This window comes from Diuraphis noxia, unplaced genomic scaffold (assembly GCF_037042655.1).
Source record: "Diuraphis noxia isolate RWA-SAM2 unplaced genomic scaffold, SU_Dnox_SAM2 contig0002, whole genome shotgun sequence".
NCBI lineage: Eukaryota > Metazoa > Arthropoda > Insecta > Hemiptera > Aphididae > Diuraphis > Diuraphis noxia.
Window position 1 is genome coordinate 86,239,357 of NW_028301712.1, and position 15,149 is coordinate 86,254,505.

At 25.1% G+C, this 15,149-nt stretch overlaps 1 protein-coding gene across 1 annotated transcript; it reads left to right on the forward strand.

The window, feature by feature from the left end:
- Positions 1-199: 199 nt before the first annotated feature.
- Positions 200-14,737, forward strand: LOC107169809 (uncharacterized). Its single transcript, XM_015519693.2, has 12 exons — positions 200-320; positions 3,204-3,398; positions 7,541-7,708; positions 10,971-11,215; positions 11,284-11,374; positions 11,478-11,597; positions 11,669-11,914; positions 11,971-12,221; positions 12,283-12,373; positions 13,587-13,706; positions 13,798-14,265; positions 14,344-14,737. The coding sequence occupies exons 1-12, from the start codon at positions 266-268 to the stop codon at positions 14,511-14,513; spliced, it is 2,220 nt and encodes a 739-aa protein (XP_015375179.2). The 5' UTR covers positions 200-265; the 3' UTR covers positions 14,514-14,737.
- The last annotated feature ends 412 nt before the right edge of the window (positions 14,738-15,149 follow it).

Below are 15,149 nucleotides of genomic sequence, written 5' to 3' on the forward strand. Positions count from 1 at the left end.
GTGTTTATTTTTGTTTATGTTTAATATTATGAATTAATCAAGTAGTTAAATAAATTAAATTAAATATATTGATTTAATTAATTGATTTTTATTGTTATTTTTGTGTATCACTGATTTTCCAGTGCGCTTGCGCAAAATGATTGATAAAGAAAATTTCTTGGTTTGAAATAATAATATATATCTAATTTACGCCCGCGAAGGTTTTGAACATACTTCGTCATTCTAAGTTCAATTGTCATAGTAATTGTTCATACATCTGCTCATAATGTTTGAATTTAATGTTTTATTTGTTTTTTTCGTGTACTTGTATTTGATCATAGGTTAGTATATAATTATTAATCATATTATTAATCATATATTATAAAATCATTTAAGTTACATAAAAAAATCTTTAAATGTTAAGACTAATGGCTAAATACATTGTTTTGTACTAAAATTGTTTAACATACTTTACTTAAAATCGTTACTAAAAAACAGCATGTCAAATAAATTTACGAATATTGTAAAATTATTTTTTATTTACTATTAGTTAAAAGTTAACAATTTGAAAGCAGAGGAGAATAAAATGAACACAATTTAGAGTAGTTTGTAGTGTTCAAAGTTAGCTATATCGGATAACCAAATATATATATATATATATATAACCAAATAAAAATAATAGTATTAGACTTTTACAAGTTATTAAAATGTCACATTTTATTTTAAATTGTAATTATTTTAATTATGTTGACCTGAAAATTTTATCAATCAATTTTTTCTTCTTACCACGATATTTCAAAACTTTACAAAAGTTTCATTGAAGAACGGTTTGTATAATTCTTAAATTTAAATAAAGTAATAACTAGGACGAGGGTTATTTTGTAAATACATAGATGTATTAAATGCAGATTTCTTAATTTGATAAAAAATCAGCACATTTCATAACGTTCTGAACAAAACGTATTCATATCACATTTTTAACTTATTTCCAAGTAAATACATCATATTCTTAAATATTTTACCAATAGTTACATATTTTGTTAACTATTTCATATTTATATATTTACATATTCACAACAGAGTTGATAAAAAACATGATTTTTTAAAAAAAATCAAAAAAACTGTTTTAATCGTTTAAAATATGTTTTTTAAATGATTTTTTTCAACTGTTTTAAACATGATTTCATCATTTGCTGGATGAATAACTGTCAAAATTATTACAGTAATATTGAAGTCCAGCGCATATGGAGGTGGTAACTGGTCAGTCATTTTTGAATAATATTTAATGATCATATTATTGTTGTATACTTATAATTGATATTGATATTATATTATTACGCATAAATTATTATTTTATAAGCACTTAACGTGTTAACACCAAATAATATTTTCTTGACAAGCATCGAAATATGAATCACGTCGTGTTCGCATACGTACGTGTTGATTATACATTGTACCAATTGTACCTAATATTGTATTACTGTTTAGTATCATATTTTTTTATTATTCGTGATACCAAATTTCTTGGAAAAAAATAATTCAAAATCGATAATCGTTGTAATACTGATAAATAAGAAATAAATTTGAATTTAAACAAACTTTAAACATTTTTTAAAAATTATTGATTCAACCTTAGTAAAATTTTTGAACACCATATTTTTTCTAAAAATTGGATTTACAAAATAGCTATCTTGATTTTTTTAACTATAAAATAGCAAGTTTTTTAATTTTTAATTTTACGTACAAAATGTTTAAAAAAAAAATCGAAAAATATTTTAAATGTAGCGCAGACGACAATTTATATTTTTTTTAAAAAAAAAAAGTAAAAAATGTTAAATAGATCAAATTTTATTAATGTTATTGCAATTGTCAGTTCATCGTGAAACACCCTGTATAAGTAACAATTAGAAAATTGTATACTTTATTCATTTATTGGTATTTGCCCACTTAAAATATGTCAGTTACCAATAATATAACCAAACACGATGCGACATTCTGATGTCTACTTACATTGGATACCATTAGAATTAGTACAGCTATAATTTTTATTTTTATTTTTGTTGGAGTATAACTAATTATTAATTATTATGTTATTTATTCTTACCTATGTCATTTTATATTAATTAGAAGATTTGTTATGAAACGTTATTTCAAGTTATATTAATAAATAATAATACAATATATAAGACATAATTGTCAATTTTATTCATCTTTATTTTGTTTAAATTGTTTATTTATTTCCAATTTAAATTATATAAATTATCATGAATTATCAATTATATTCTTCTGTTTTAAACAATTGTTTTTTTTTATGATGTTTAAATCATTTGTTTTAAACGTTTTAAATAAAACCATGTTTGATTAATTTAGATATTTTAAACATACAAAATGTTTAAAACATCTCAACTCTGATTCACAAACATATTAATAGTACCTAATAAATATTTTGCGGGATATAAGTATGTTCAATTTATTGTAAACCGTTAATTATTGTTGTATTAAATATGATAAGGTTAATAAGAATTCTTATAATATCACAATATCATTTATGCAATCTAATAATTTAGTATCTATATTTTTTTTTTTAATATTTAATATTTTTAATAGGTACATATTCAAAAAATATATGTATATATTTGAATATTTCATACAAATCCACGCCCTAGTAATCACAATGATTTAAATATGGAAAACAGGTTCTTATTAAATATATTCTATATTTATATGTGTGTAAGACCATAGATGTGTAAGATGTAAAACATCTATGTTTATTGTACCTATATGGGCAAAGACATATATCAAATGTGTATATTCTACCATTATTTTTACCTTTCTTAATTTGTGGTTTTGGTATAACACTTAAATGCCTCAATATTCTTTCAAAGCTATTAGCTGTAGTTATATTTCTACTCAATTCAATGAATGTCAAAAATGGTTGATTACTTGTTAGTATATGTAATATGTATACATAGTTGGAAATGATGCCTTAAAATGTCAAGGGGCTAACATTTTTAAATAAATGTGAGTGGGGTGGTTCGATCCCAAACAACTATATAACTGTTTATTTTTTTGTTGGGGGGAGGGGGGAGTTAAGTCCTCAAGCACTCTCCGATTTGCGCTTGTGAATACACTTATAGTGTACAGCTTCTTCAGGGAGTATTATTTTTATGAAAATTGAACAATCTATTGTGAACAAAGCCTGAGATTTTTTTTTGTATTTCTAGTGTTTGAATGCGATTCCGTACTTCCTAAACATCAATGTCATTTACGACTCAAAAATGGCCAGGCGAAATTACTATTAGTACACGGTGTAACTGTGGCCAAAATAATCTGTTTTCAGCCGTATGTTCTGGTAAATGGCAACGAGACGATGACCTGTGTCGGAGGAAAATGGGATAGTGAATTTCCGATATGTGGTAGTAAGTCCTGTATAATATAATTATGAATTTATGAATTATTATTAACACATTATTTAACGACAAATCATGTTAAGTCTTATGCCCTTCAAGGACGCTCTTAGAATTTACTAGGCCAAAAAATATCATTGTTAGGGCGTGAGGTGTTTTACAGTCTTGCCAAAACATAACGTTAGTTATTGACATGTTTCTATTACTTGATAGCGACCTTGTTGATGTCCCTTAGTAAAATATTAAAATGGTTTTCTTCAAATTAGCTCGAGAAAAAAATGTAGTGCTTCTCAGGCCTCCCCCCCCAAAAAAAAAAAAACTGGCTACGGGGCATTGACATAGTGGCATTTACAATAATTTTTACTTTTTACATAGTATTGTACATTAGACACAAACTAATCAGTTAGCCCTATAAATTTAATAACAGATTGAGTAAGCCATTGAACATATTACATTATGTATTTTAATAGCCTTATTAGTTATTAGTTATTGAGTAGGTCACGTAGAAAATATAATTACTAGGTAATATAATTAATATGTTCTAGAACACTATTTCATGGTCACAAAATTGGAAGTATAGTTATATTGTCTGCAAAGCTTAAAAAAAAGAACGTTCATACTTCATTGTTTAATTTTGTAAATACAAATAAATTATAATTTGATATGGAATTAAAATTATTAACACGCTGTTTGATCTTCAGTGCTATTATCAATTGATTAACAATATTTTGTACATTGCAGCGTTATAAAAAAATATCAAGGCGTATGTTTATTCGTATAACATTACGAATATTTTGTTTCAATAAGTATTTAAACTTTAAAGAACTCGTTTTTCTAAAGCTTATACAATTAAATATTAATACAGTTTCGTTCAGCACATATGAGACATGACACGTTTATAGTTTACGAATAAGGAATGATGGCTGAGACAAGGCAGTGTATCAAAACATCACTTTCGATGTTTTTAATGCTGTATATCTGTATTGAATATTGATTATATTACATACACGAGATAGGATATCAACTAACTCAAATATAAAGTCATAATTTTCAGTATATATTATCATACCTCTGACATGTTTTGTATAATTTGAAATTTGAGTACTGAAATATATTAAAATTTTAATTTGCATGACAAATATGTAATAGCTAAGTATGGATTAACGGTTCTGATTTAAATATTAATGTTTATATGTAATATAATCGATTCACCTAAAATATATTTAAAATTTTTAATTTACATGATAAATAGTGAACAGTAACTATGAAGTGATTTTATGTGTTAATATAATATAATTATATTCACTGTTAGGTTAAGATAAAAATATAGTAATTTTGTATGCAATACTCATCTAAAAATACCAATTTTCCTTTTACAAACAAAATATATACTACCATACAATTTTATAATATCTATTATGTGATGAAAATATACCTTGTACCTACACATATACATTAAGTTGAGGAGTTTCAGTAGTATTCAACATTTATTCATTTGCATATTGTGTTTATTATTAATGTTTTTCTAAATTGAACAAAACCACCACCAAAACTTCGTTTATTTTAAATTATATTTCATACATTATAGCTAATACGGCTATAGATTCTTATGTTTTTTATTATTATTGATAAATAGGTACTCTTTAATAGCATAAAATACTATTTATCGTCTAGGTCATAAGAAGCTTCAATAATGCTTTATATTATACCTTTATTTATAACATTATGTCACTTTTTATTTCCTCTCTCTAACTTAATACTTCTAAAAAAGTATACCTAATACATTAACTATTTATAGCATAAACGAAAAAAAAAACAATAGGATTTATTTTTCCCACTTGATTAATATGCCGCTGATCTGTTATAATATGTTATTATCGCTCAAAAAAGCATGCGCTTTTAATTTAATTTAAATTTTTCTTTATAATATGTTATTTAAGTTTATCTATTTTTTTATGATAAATAGGTACAGATTTTATGGAAATATTTTCATTTGTAAATTGAACTTAATTCATTAACTATTAATATTATTTAGCTGAGCTACTCGTAATTCATCTCTGTGATATATAATGATAAAACTCATTCAAGACTAAAGAAGGGCAATAAAATAAACATCAATAGTTTTCATAAAGTAATAGCTAAAGATGAAACAATATTTATAGTTGTTTTAGATTTATATAATCGTTTATTATTAACAAAATAGATTTATGGATCACTTTATAGTCCTAAGATATTGGATATTATAATATATACATCTAAGTTTGTTCTAATAAGTTGATTTACTTACTGCTTGGTTATTTTTTAATAAATATACAATATTAGACATTAAAATATTTATTTATATTTATTTTACATTTTAACTTTAAACTGTAAATGTGTAATTCTGAATGATCTTTTATGGTATAATTCTGACAAATTGATGTATTATTTACAATATTTTTTTCTAAATTAATATTGTTAATAATTATAATAAAGTACATTTATATATTATAATTATAATATAATATATATATATATATATATACATGTTACAGTAAAAGTACGAATACCGGTTAAACCTAGGATTTACCGGTAAATCCTAGGTTTCGCCGACTGCTATATAGGTACTTAAGAAATAATTTGGACATTTTCGAAAATTTGACAGATGTTATCGAAAATTGAAACTTTATACAATAATAAAAAAATAATCATGCTTGTGTACATTTAGTATTCTTAAATTGCTATAAGAACAACTGATGTGAGATCTTGTAGTTTGAAGCTTTTTGACCGAGACTAAAACTTTTTATCAATGCTTAAAAACAAAAACTAAAAATACAATAGCTTCAAATGCTTATAAATTGGATAATGTTTTTATCTATGTTTCTATCTAAAGATTTTGAAAATTTTATCGAGTATAGAAAATTAGAAAGTGAATAAAGTTAGGTTAGGTTAGAACCAGGGTTCGGCAACCTGCGGCTCTCAAGCCACACGTGGCTCTTTGGATCTTAAGCCGCGACTCTCCAGTTCCCATGTAAAAATTAATATTTCATGTTCAAAAACAATATTTTATAATATTATAATATAATTTATATTGTATTAGTTTTGGTGCTTTTGAAAATATGAAATAATGCATAACAATAATTTGATACTTAAAACAATAACTTATGAGCCAGAACAAAACTTTCAAAAGACATGCAAAGCCAATATTCCCATTGATGTAACTCTTTATATATTTTGATCTTAATGTATCGCTATTGATGTAACCGATTAATTAATAACCGTGAAATTGTATTATTATAGCTATTAAAATTTAAAAATTAAATTATTTTAAAAATATTATGAAAACTTTTAGTGGCTCTTTAAAGTCAGAAAAATTTTGTATATTATAACTTTTGGCTCTTCCGTCAAAAAAGGTTGCCAACCACTGGGTTAGGTTAATTCATATATCATTATATTATGTAGGTAATAGTGGAATGTTTCAAGTCTTATACGATAAACTTAGAAGTGACGTTGACGTATCTTTATGGACGAGGGTTCATCTTTTAGTCTTAGGTATTATAATTAATATTAAGATTGAAATTAATAATCAAAAGTAGGAGTCAGTAACATTTTTAATTACGTGAGCCATATAGTTTATCAGTTTTACATTGAGGGTTACATTTACATACAAAAGTTAAAATAGAGGATATTAAGAATACAATTATAACATATAATACTTATATATTTATGGATATCAACAATCATATTACGAGTTTCACATTGCGAGATTGTCCTTATAAATTAACATTGAATTAAATTCATAAGCAGAGAAAATTTACAAAATTTAAAAAAAATACTATTGATTAACTTGAGAACAAGGTGAGATGAACTCGACGCTTATATTAATAAAAATATAATAGTCACGCTCACGATTCAATTGTATTTATTACAATTTAGGATACAAAATAAAAATTTTAAACACCATGATTTATATTATTTAGAGAGCTGCATAAAAAAGTTCCGGGGACTGCGAGTTGTCGGTGCTTGGTTAAAAAGATTTAATCTTTAAAGGTTTTAGCCTCTAAAATATATTTTTAACACTTCAACTTATAAGCCATTTAAAAATTTAATAATGAGTACCAATACATAATATCTTACGGTTTTAATAGTTGAAACGAATGTATATTTTTTTATAGAGTATGATCCAATACATTTACCTTGTAACTTTGAATCACCAGAACAAAGATTTTGTGGATGGAGAAATTACATGTATAACGAAATTGAGTGGTTAGCTGATAAAATTCCAGTTTTGCCAAATAGTAAAAGAAGTCATGTAACACCAGGTTCTTCTCAATATTTTTCAAGTAAGTGTTTAACAATACCTTAAATTTTAAAAAGTAAAAGGCTTTTGAATATTGCATGCTGAATTATCTTTTGACAAGTCAGAATTAGGTAATTAATTCAGAACTTATTATAATATACTCTACTTCAGTGACAAGGTGAAAGGGTCTAAAGAACCAACAGCTCCTCCAAATTTTGGGTGGGTGGATATTAATATTTAGCATATAATATATAAAAAAAAAAAAAAACTATAAAAATATTATGTAAATAAAATAATAACCATCAACAAGATGATTTGGATATCTGGAAGAAGCTATCAATGAATATGTGTTAATATTAAACGTTTTAAGAAATATGTTGTTATTAAATAAGTGATAAGTAAATAATAAACATAATGCGAGTTGTTGTTCAATCGTTAAATGTTTATTTAATTTAATATGTAATGCTCGAATTCTAATGCATTAGCATTTTTAAATTTTTTTTATTTGAATGTCTTACACGATGCTTTCTAAGTTACAAATTTTGTGTTTCAAGTACACCCATGTTGTAACCACAACATTTTTGTTGGAGCAGTTTTGACCTATATCTTGTATTATGACTAAAAAATTGACTTCATTGAAATGTAAACATAAGAAGTAACACAATAGGTACTTAGTTATATAAATCATTTATATTTTGAATTATATAACATCAGGTAATCTGGTTTATGGTTATATCCTGTCACTTCACTTTCGATCATTTAAATTTTAAAATATTAAAGAAGTTCTCATTGTGCAGTGTAAAATAAATGTAATTTGTTAAATTAATTTTTTAATCATTATCGCCTATCTACAAAGATATGTTAAATGCATTTTTTCTGATATATTTGAGTAAATATTGGGTAGGGGTAGACTATGTTTTACTCCTCATGACTTATACTAATAATAGCTTGTCTTGCCACTGCCCAAATTAAACTTATAAATTACATTTATTTTAAAGTTTTTTTTTTAAATTTTATTTTTTACTACTAACAATCTATATTTAATAAGATCATAAGAAAATTTGATGAGGAGAATTTTTGGCATGAGTTCACATGAGAAGAGAAAATATCCATTACTCTATACATTTTAAAGTTTTTTTGAATATTTCTAGGTCAATTTTATACATTGGTCTTCATTTTTGCTTTGTTAAATATTATTATAATTTATTTTATTAAATTATTTATTTATTTATAATTTATAATTAAAGTTTTATCAGTTTAAATACTATATTAAATTTCTTTTGATATGGAATAATTATTATTCAATAATATATATTGTATATTCATGAAGATAGAACATTTTGCAAACATTTTTACTACATAAGTATAAAAATAAAATGTTTCATAATTTATAACATTTAAAACTATAAAATTACAGTGTTATTTTAAATTGTTGTCTTATTATTTAAATATTTATTTTGTTGTTGATATATAATATTATTATGTTCATGCTAATAATAACAGTAATTAAAATCAAACCATAAAACAAAAAAAAGGGGGGTAGGTTGATGTCGTTCTGCTGTACAGTAGTTTACAAGTGTGAAGTGGGTTATTATTTTAATGGATGGTATTATATTTGAATTCAATGATATAATATAATTTTATAACAAAAAACGATTCTGAGCGGAGATGGTTTGTCGGTCTAGGATATTTTGTAATACCTACCTATATTAATATTTAATTATATTTTTATTTTTTCAAAAAAAAAAAAAAAATGTAGGCACCTATCTATAAAATAAAATCCAAATTAATCAAATCAGATTCATCATGTACCCGACTCACTAAGTAATTCATAGTATATGCAATTTATTATAAAATATTAATATAAGTCATTAACAACATTAACTAGAAATTAGAATATAAAGTATACCTACTCTATAAATTTCAAGTATGAATAATATTTTTAAATTACAACAATTGAACAATATAACTATAATTGGTATTCTTGGTTATTTAATATGTAATTTCATCCAAATTTGAACTTAAAAAACTATTAAAAAAACTGTGTTTGTATAGTTTTTAGTTTTTTTTTGTTAACTGCAGAAATAACTACTTACGTGGAACCTTGTTTTAAATTTTCAATATTTAGTTATATAAGTTAAAAGTTTTATATATTTCGTTTTAAAAAATTCTAACCTAACTTTAAACGGTTATAAAATTAAAATGTGTCTATGTATTATTAATATCTTTCAACTGCAATTATATCAATTGATAGGAAACGTTATATTAAATTTTCAAGTGTTTTGAGTGTTTTGACCCAATGAATACAATTTTATTGACATTTGTAGAATAAAAAACTAAAAAACAGAAAATTTTAAATGTTGATAAATATTTTAAAAATTGTTGAATTATTTTGAAAATTTTATCAAGTATAGGAATTAATAAAATAAACATATGTTATAAATTTCAAGTTTCTACAGTTATTCGTTTTTAAATAACAATAAAATAAGAATATCTATACAAAATATATTGGGTGAATATCTAATGTTGTAATTCAAATGATAATAAAATTTAATTTAATTTTCCGGTTGACATTTATTCTTCATGAAGAATCTTGTATTGAGTTTTTAAACATTAGATTCAAAATGATAATTTTTTATGAATTTATAACTAAAAATTTTCGTGATTTTTAACTGTCGTTATAACAGTATATTAGGAGTCTTGTATTAAATGTTAGAGTTTTTGTACCAAATAAATAAATTTTATTGTCAGTTATAAAAAAAATATATAAAAATATTTTGAAAATTTCAAATATCTATAAACAACTTAAAAAGATTTGAAAGGTTTTGAAAATCTTATCAAGTATAGCAAATGCCAATATAAACATTAAGTGTAAATTTTATGTGCCGTTATTTGTTTTAGAGTTACACCAATATCAAAATTCGATTTTCTCAAAAATTGATTTTGCATAAGAATTCCCGTTTTTCCTCAATTTTTGTTTAGTTTTTCCGGCGCTTTTGAAAACTTGAAAACTACTGGGAATTTCAAAATTTGATTTCCCTCACGCACCAACTAGATTAACTTTCCAAACGTAAAAGCTACTGAAGTTGAAAATCAAATCATTATTTCGACAATATTAATCTAAAATGAAATTTAAAACCTCATCAATAATTCTTAAATTAGAATTTTTTCTGCAGCAATAAAAAAAATATCTGTTCCTTAATAGACACTGTCGGGATGATTCGATTTAAGAATTTAGCATGACTCGTGGCACTAAAATTTTTAATTATAACTGTTTTTTGTAACAAGTTTTTTTTCTTCATTAGATTATTATATATCCTTGGACATGAGAGATTATGGTTCCACTACTACTGGACAATTGTTATCTCCATCACTTCTTCCAGTTGCAACTAAACAAAGGTGTTTAAAGTTTTCGTACAAAGTAATGTCAGGCGATTCACACAGTCGTCCTACATTGAAAGTAATTCTTGGTGGCATACCTCACTGGGAAACTCACGAAGGGGAAGGGAGAGTTATAATTGGATTATATCGATTTAACGTGTCTAATAAAGTGAGAATATTCAACTGTCAAACAGTTTTTAAAAACGTAAGTTAAATTTTATGCATTTTGTTTTGTAGATCGTAATTGAAGGGAGTAGTTGTAAAGCAGCTATTGATAATTTGATAATTACAGAGGATAATAGTTGTACTCAACGACCTTATGATGAAGGTAAATAAATATAGTTTATATTTATTTTATATAAAACTCTACTTTGAATTCACCACAAACATTAATAATATCATAAAGTGACATATATTTTGACTGTTTACAGAAATCGACAGTTGTCATGATAATTGTGGAAAAATATCAGATGGTGTTGGTTGTTCGTGTGATTGGTCATGTCATAAAAATAATAACTGCTGCTCAGATATAAAAACCAAATGTCCGTATAGTGAGTATTGCGTTTCATTTGTGTTCTTATTATATTTATAATTTATCAAGTTTAAATTCGTTAATTTACAGTAAAACCAATAGACGATATCGCCAGATTATATTTAACTTCTAGTTCTACTGCCAAACCGATTAAGGTGTTAACTACAGTAAAAAATAATAACATGTATAATTTCTCTTGTACTTTTGAATCGGATGTTGAAACATTTTGTGGTTGGAAAAATGATATTATTAACAACGCTAATTGGTTGGTTGATCAAGTTTCATCCATTTTCTCTAAGTATCACGTAATGCCTGGATCTTTTAACCATTTTTCAAGTAAGTGAATAAGAATACAATTGATTTGTGATAAAGTAAAAGTTAATTTTTATCAGGTAATTATATATCTTTGGATGCTGGAAATGGAAATAATGGGTCAATTATCACCGGTCGATTAATATCTCCATCAATTTCCCCAGCTAGAAGTAATCAAAGATGTTTGATATTTGCATATAAAGTAATGTCAGGATATTCAAATGATATTCCTATTCTAAAAGTCACTTTCGGTGGCATACCTCACTGGGAAACTCACGAGGGAGAAGGAAGAGCGATAATTGGCTTATATCGATTTAATATTTCTTCTAGAGTGAGTAGAATCAGATTGTGTATAAACATATGTTTAATATTATTCTTTTGTTATTTCATAGATCGTAATTGAAGGGAAAAGTTGTAAAGCAGCCATTGATAATATAATTATTACAGAGGGTAATAGTTGTAATAAACAACCGTACGTAGAAGGTAAATATACGCCATTAAATGTTAATGATTTATAGTTAGGTATTTAACTAAAACTTTGAATCAGTCACATACAGTAAAATATACTAGCTGATTCCCGTGAACTTCGTCGCCCGTTAAAATATTGTATTGATTATGATGAATATGATTCAAAATTTTGGTTAATTCTACTAAAAGTATATTCAATCGTAATATTTTATTGTATTTTTAGCTTTGTAAAACTGAATTAATTTTTAAATTGGTACAATCTCCTATATGCATATATAGATAGCTTTCCCACCGGGCAAAGTCACCTCAGGACAAAATAAAGATTTTTACATCGACAATAATATTATAAATATAATATAAGTATAAATACAAAGACTCAAAAATGCATTTAATTTTGAATATTATATTATGTATTTTCACGATTTTCTATTGAGTATCTATATCTATATCTATATCCCGGTTTCGACTTTGTGCAGTTTTGTTTTGTGACAAATCATATATGGTTTATACGCTATATGTGTGCTTAAGTGCACAAGCATATCGGCGTCAGTGTTTCTAGCTTTGTGAAATAATTCGATCTATATAGATATGCAACTCCAAGTCGTAGAATGGAATTAGCACTTCTTATAATTTTTTACGTGGCTTAAACTACTTTACTCTTTAAATTTTTTAAAATTCAATTCAGTAGTTTTTGAGTAGGTAGCTACACACATACATTTGGTTTTAAGATATTATAGTTTCTTTATTCGAGGCCATACAAATGTGACAATTTAATTCATGCTTGTACTTGATCTACCCGAGTAACCGATGGCAACCATTTAGAAACAAAAATCTCAGGATCCCTGTTTGACCCCCTCTTTAAAATGCAAATATCGAAAAATCTTTTCTTGTTGCACTCTAAGATTATTTTACATTAGGGCGACCACTATTCTAAATATCAAGTTCGTAGGTTGTATATCCTGACACTAATGTTGTATATTACAATTTGATTTTGCTTATTAAATGGCGCCACTGTTGTATTCTTACAACCTTTTATTTTTCCCTTTAGATGTCGAATTTTCAAAAATCCTTTCTTAGTGCGCTCCTACATTCCTTAAGAATAACCACGTATATAATATTTCAAGTCTCTAGACCCAGTGGTTTGGTCTGAGCGTTGATTATTAAAAAGTACACTTTCTTTTATATATAGAAGAAGATTATCATAAAGTTATTAATTTAATTTTTATAGAAATCGACAGTTGTCATGACAACTGTGGAAAAATATCAAATGGTGTAGGTTGTTCTTGTGATTGGTACTGTTATAATAATAATAACTGCTGCCCAGATATACAAATCAAATGTCCGTATAGTGAGTATTGCGTTTCATTAATATTCTTATTATAATATTATAAAAGGTTTATTAATAAGAATTTATATGCATAACATGTATTGATTTTCAGTCAAATCAATGGACAATATCGTGAGATTATATTTAACCACTACAACTAGCACCAAACCAACCATAATAACGACTTCAGAAAAAAATAAAATGTTAAATTTTACAATTCCCAAAAATAAAGTTAAAAAAACAATAAAAATTAGCAAACTTACTTTGGTTTATGGTTCTACTGTATTAAGGCATCAAACCCCTTCTAATTCAACTGTCATTGACCTCAAATCAAATCCAACATTAAGTGGCTTTATAACCCGCCGTTCACCAAATATTGTCAATTTTTCAAATAATAATATATCTACTTTTTCCGATAAAAATTTGATTGGTATAATTCAACCAGATTCTGAAAACTCGGTAATACCTTTACAACATAATCAAAGTTTAAAAACAAACGCATTTTCGTTAAACAATTATAGTGGTCTACCGACCTTAGCCAATGAGTCTACTAATCTTTTAGAGAATCTGAAAGTAAAAAGTGAGTTTTTCAAAAATCAATGTAACGTATTTTTTTACATGTTTTGATATTAACTTGTAAAAATTTCTGTTTGTATAGAGATTGCGGGATTTTTTTCTGTGTATGATGCCATTTATATTATTGGATACCTCGCTGCAGCAGGTCTTATACTTTTCATTGTTAAGCACTCTTTTTACTTAATAAAGTCATTTATCAAGAAACAAACAGATGTGAAAGACCAGACTTTTGTTGAGACGAAGAATGAATGATCTAGAAATATTGAATTGATATTTAATTTACAATAATGAATATTTACATTTTTATTGGGTGCCTTTTTTCTAAAAAAAATTATTGATTATTCTGATTTATTATAGTACCTGTGTGTATTCAACTACTTGTCAATAATTTTAAACAATCTAATAATCCAAAATTTTTATTTATTTTATAAACTTTCGTACGTATATATATTATACACACCTAAGATATCATGATTTCCTGGGTTTAGTTTACATTTATTTTTAATCAAATAAAGATTTATTTTACGCTTGTAAATAATGTTATGTTAGTATTATCAATTGAAAAGAAATAGTAAAAATTAGTATAAAAATACATTATGTTGATAAGAAAACAAACACTGAAGTTGTGAATTTTAAAATATTTATGTTGAAAAAACCTCGCATTTTGATTGTCTTTCGTTTAATTTCTATAAATTATTTAACTTAAATTTTATAAAAATAATTAACAAAGAATCTAAATCATTTTATAAGTGCTTTAATTAAAGTGCTTTATCTAGTCTCTCATAAAATTCCTTTGATCTAAAGTCTAGCCTGGTAGTCTTCGTAATTCACCTAATGCAATGAGTAGTGTAGTAAAATTTTACAAAAATAGGTCTATACCTGTCTTTA

What these genes read in the sequence shown, in the direction of transcription:
- LOC107169809 (XM_015519693.2), top strand. Translation starts at nt 266, where the DNA reads ATGTTTGAATTTAATGTTTTATTTGTTTTTTTCGTGTACTTGTATTTG. An exon ending in GATTTAATATTTCTTCTAGA is followed by an intron (nt 12,222 to 12,282) that starts GTGAGTAGAATC and finishes GTTATTTCATAG; the next exon opens with ATCGTAATTGAAGGGAAAAG. An exon ending in AGAGAATCTGAAAGTAAAAA is followed by an intron (nt 14,266 to 14,343) that starts GTGAGTTTTTCA and finishes CTGTTTGTATAG; the next exon opens with AGATTGCGGGATTTTTTTCT.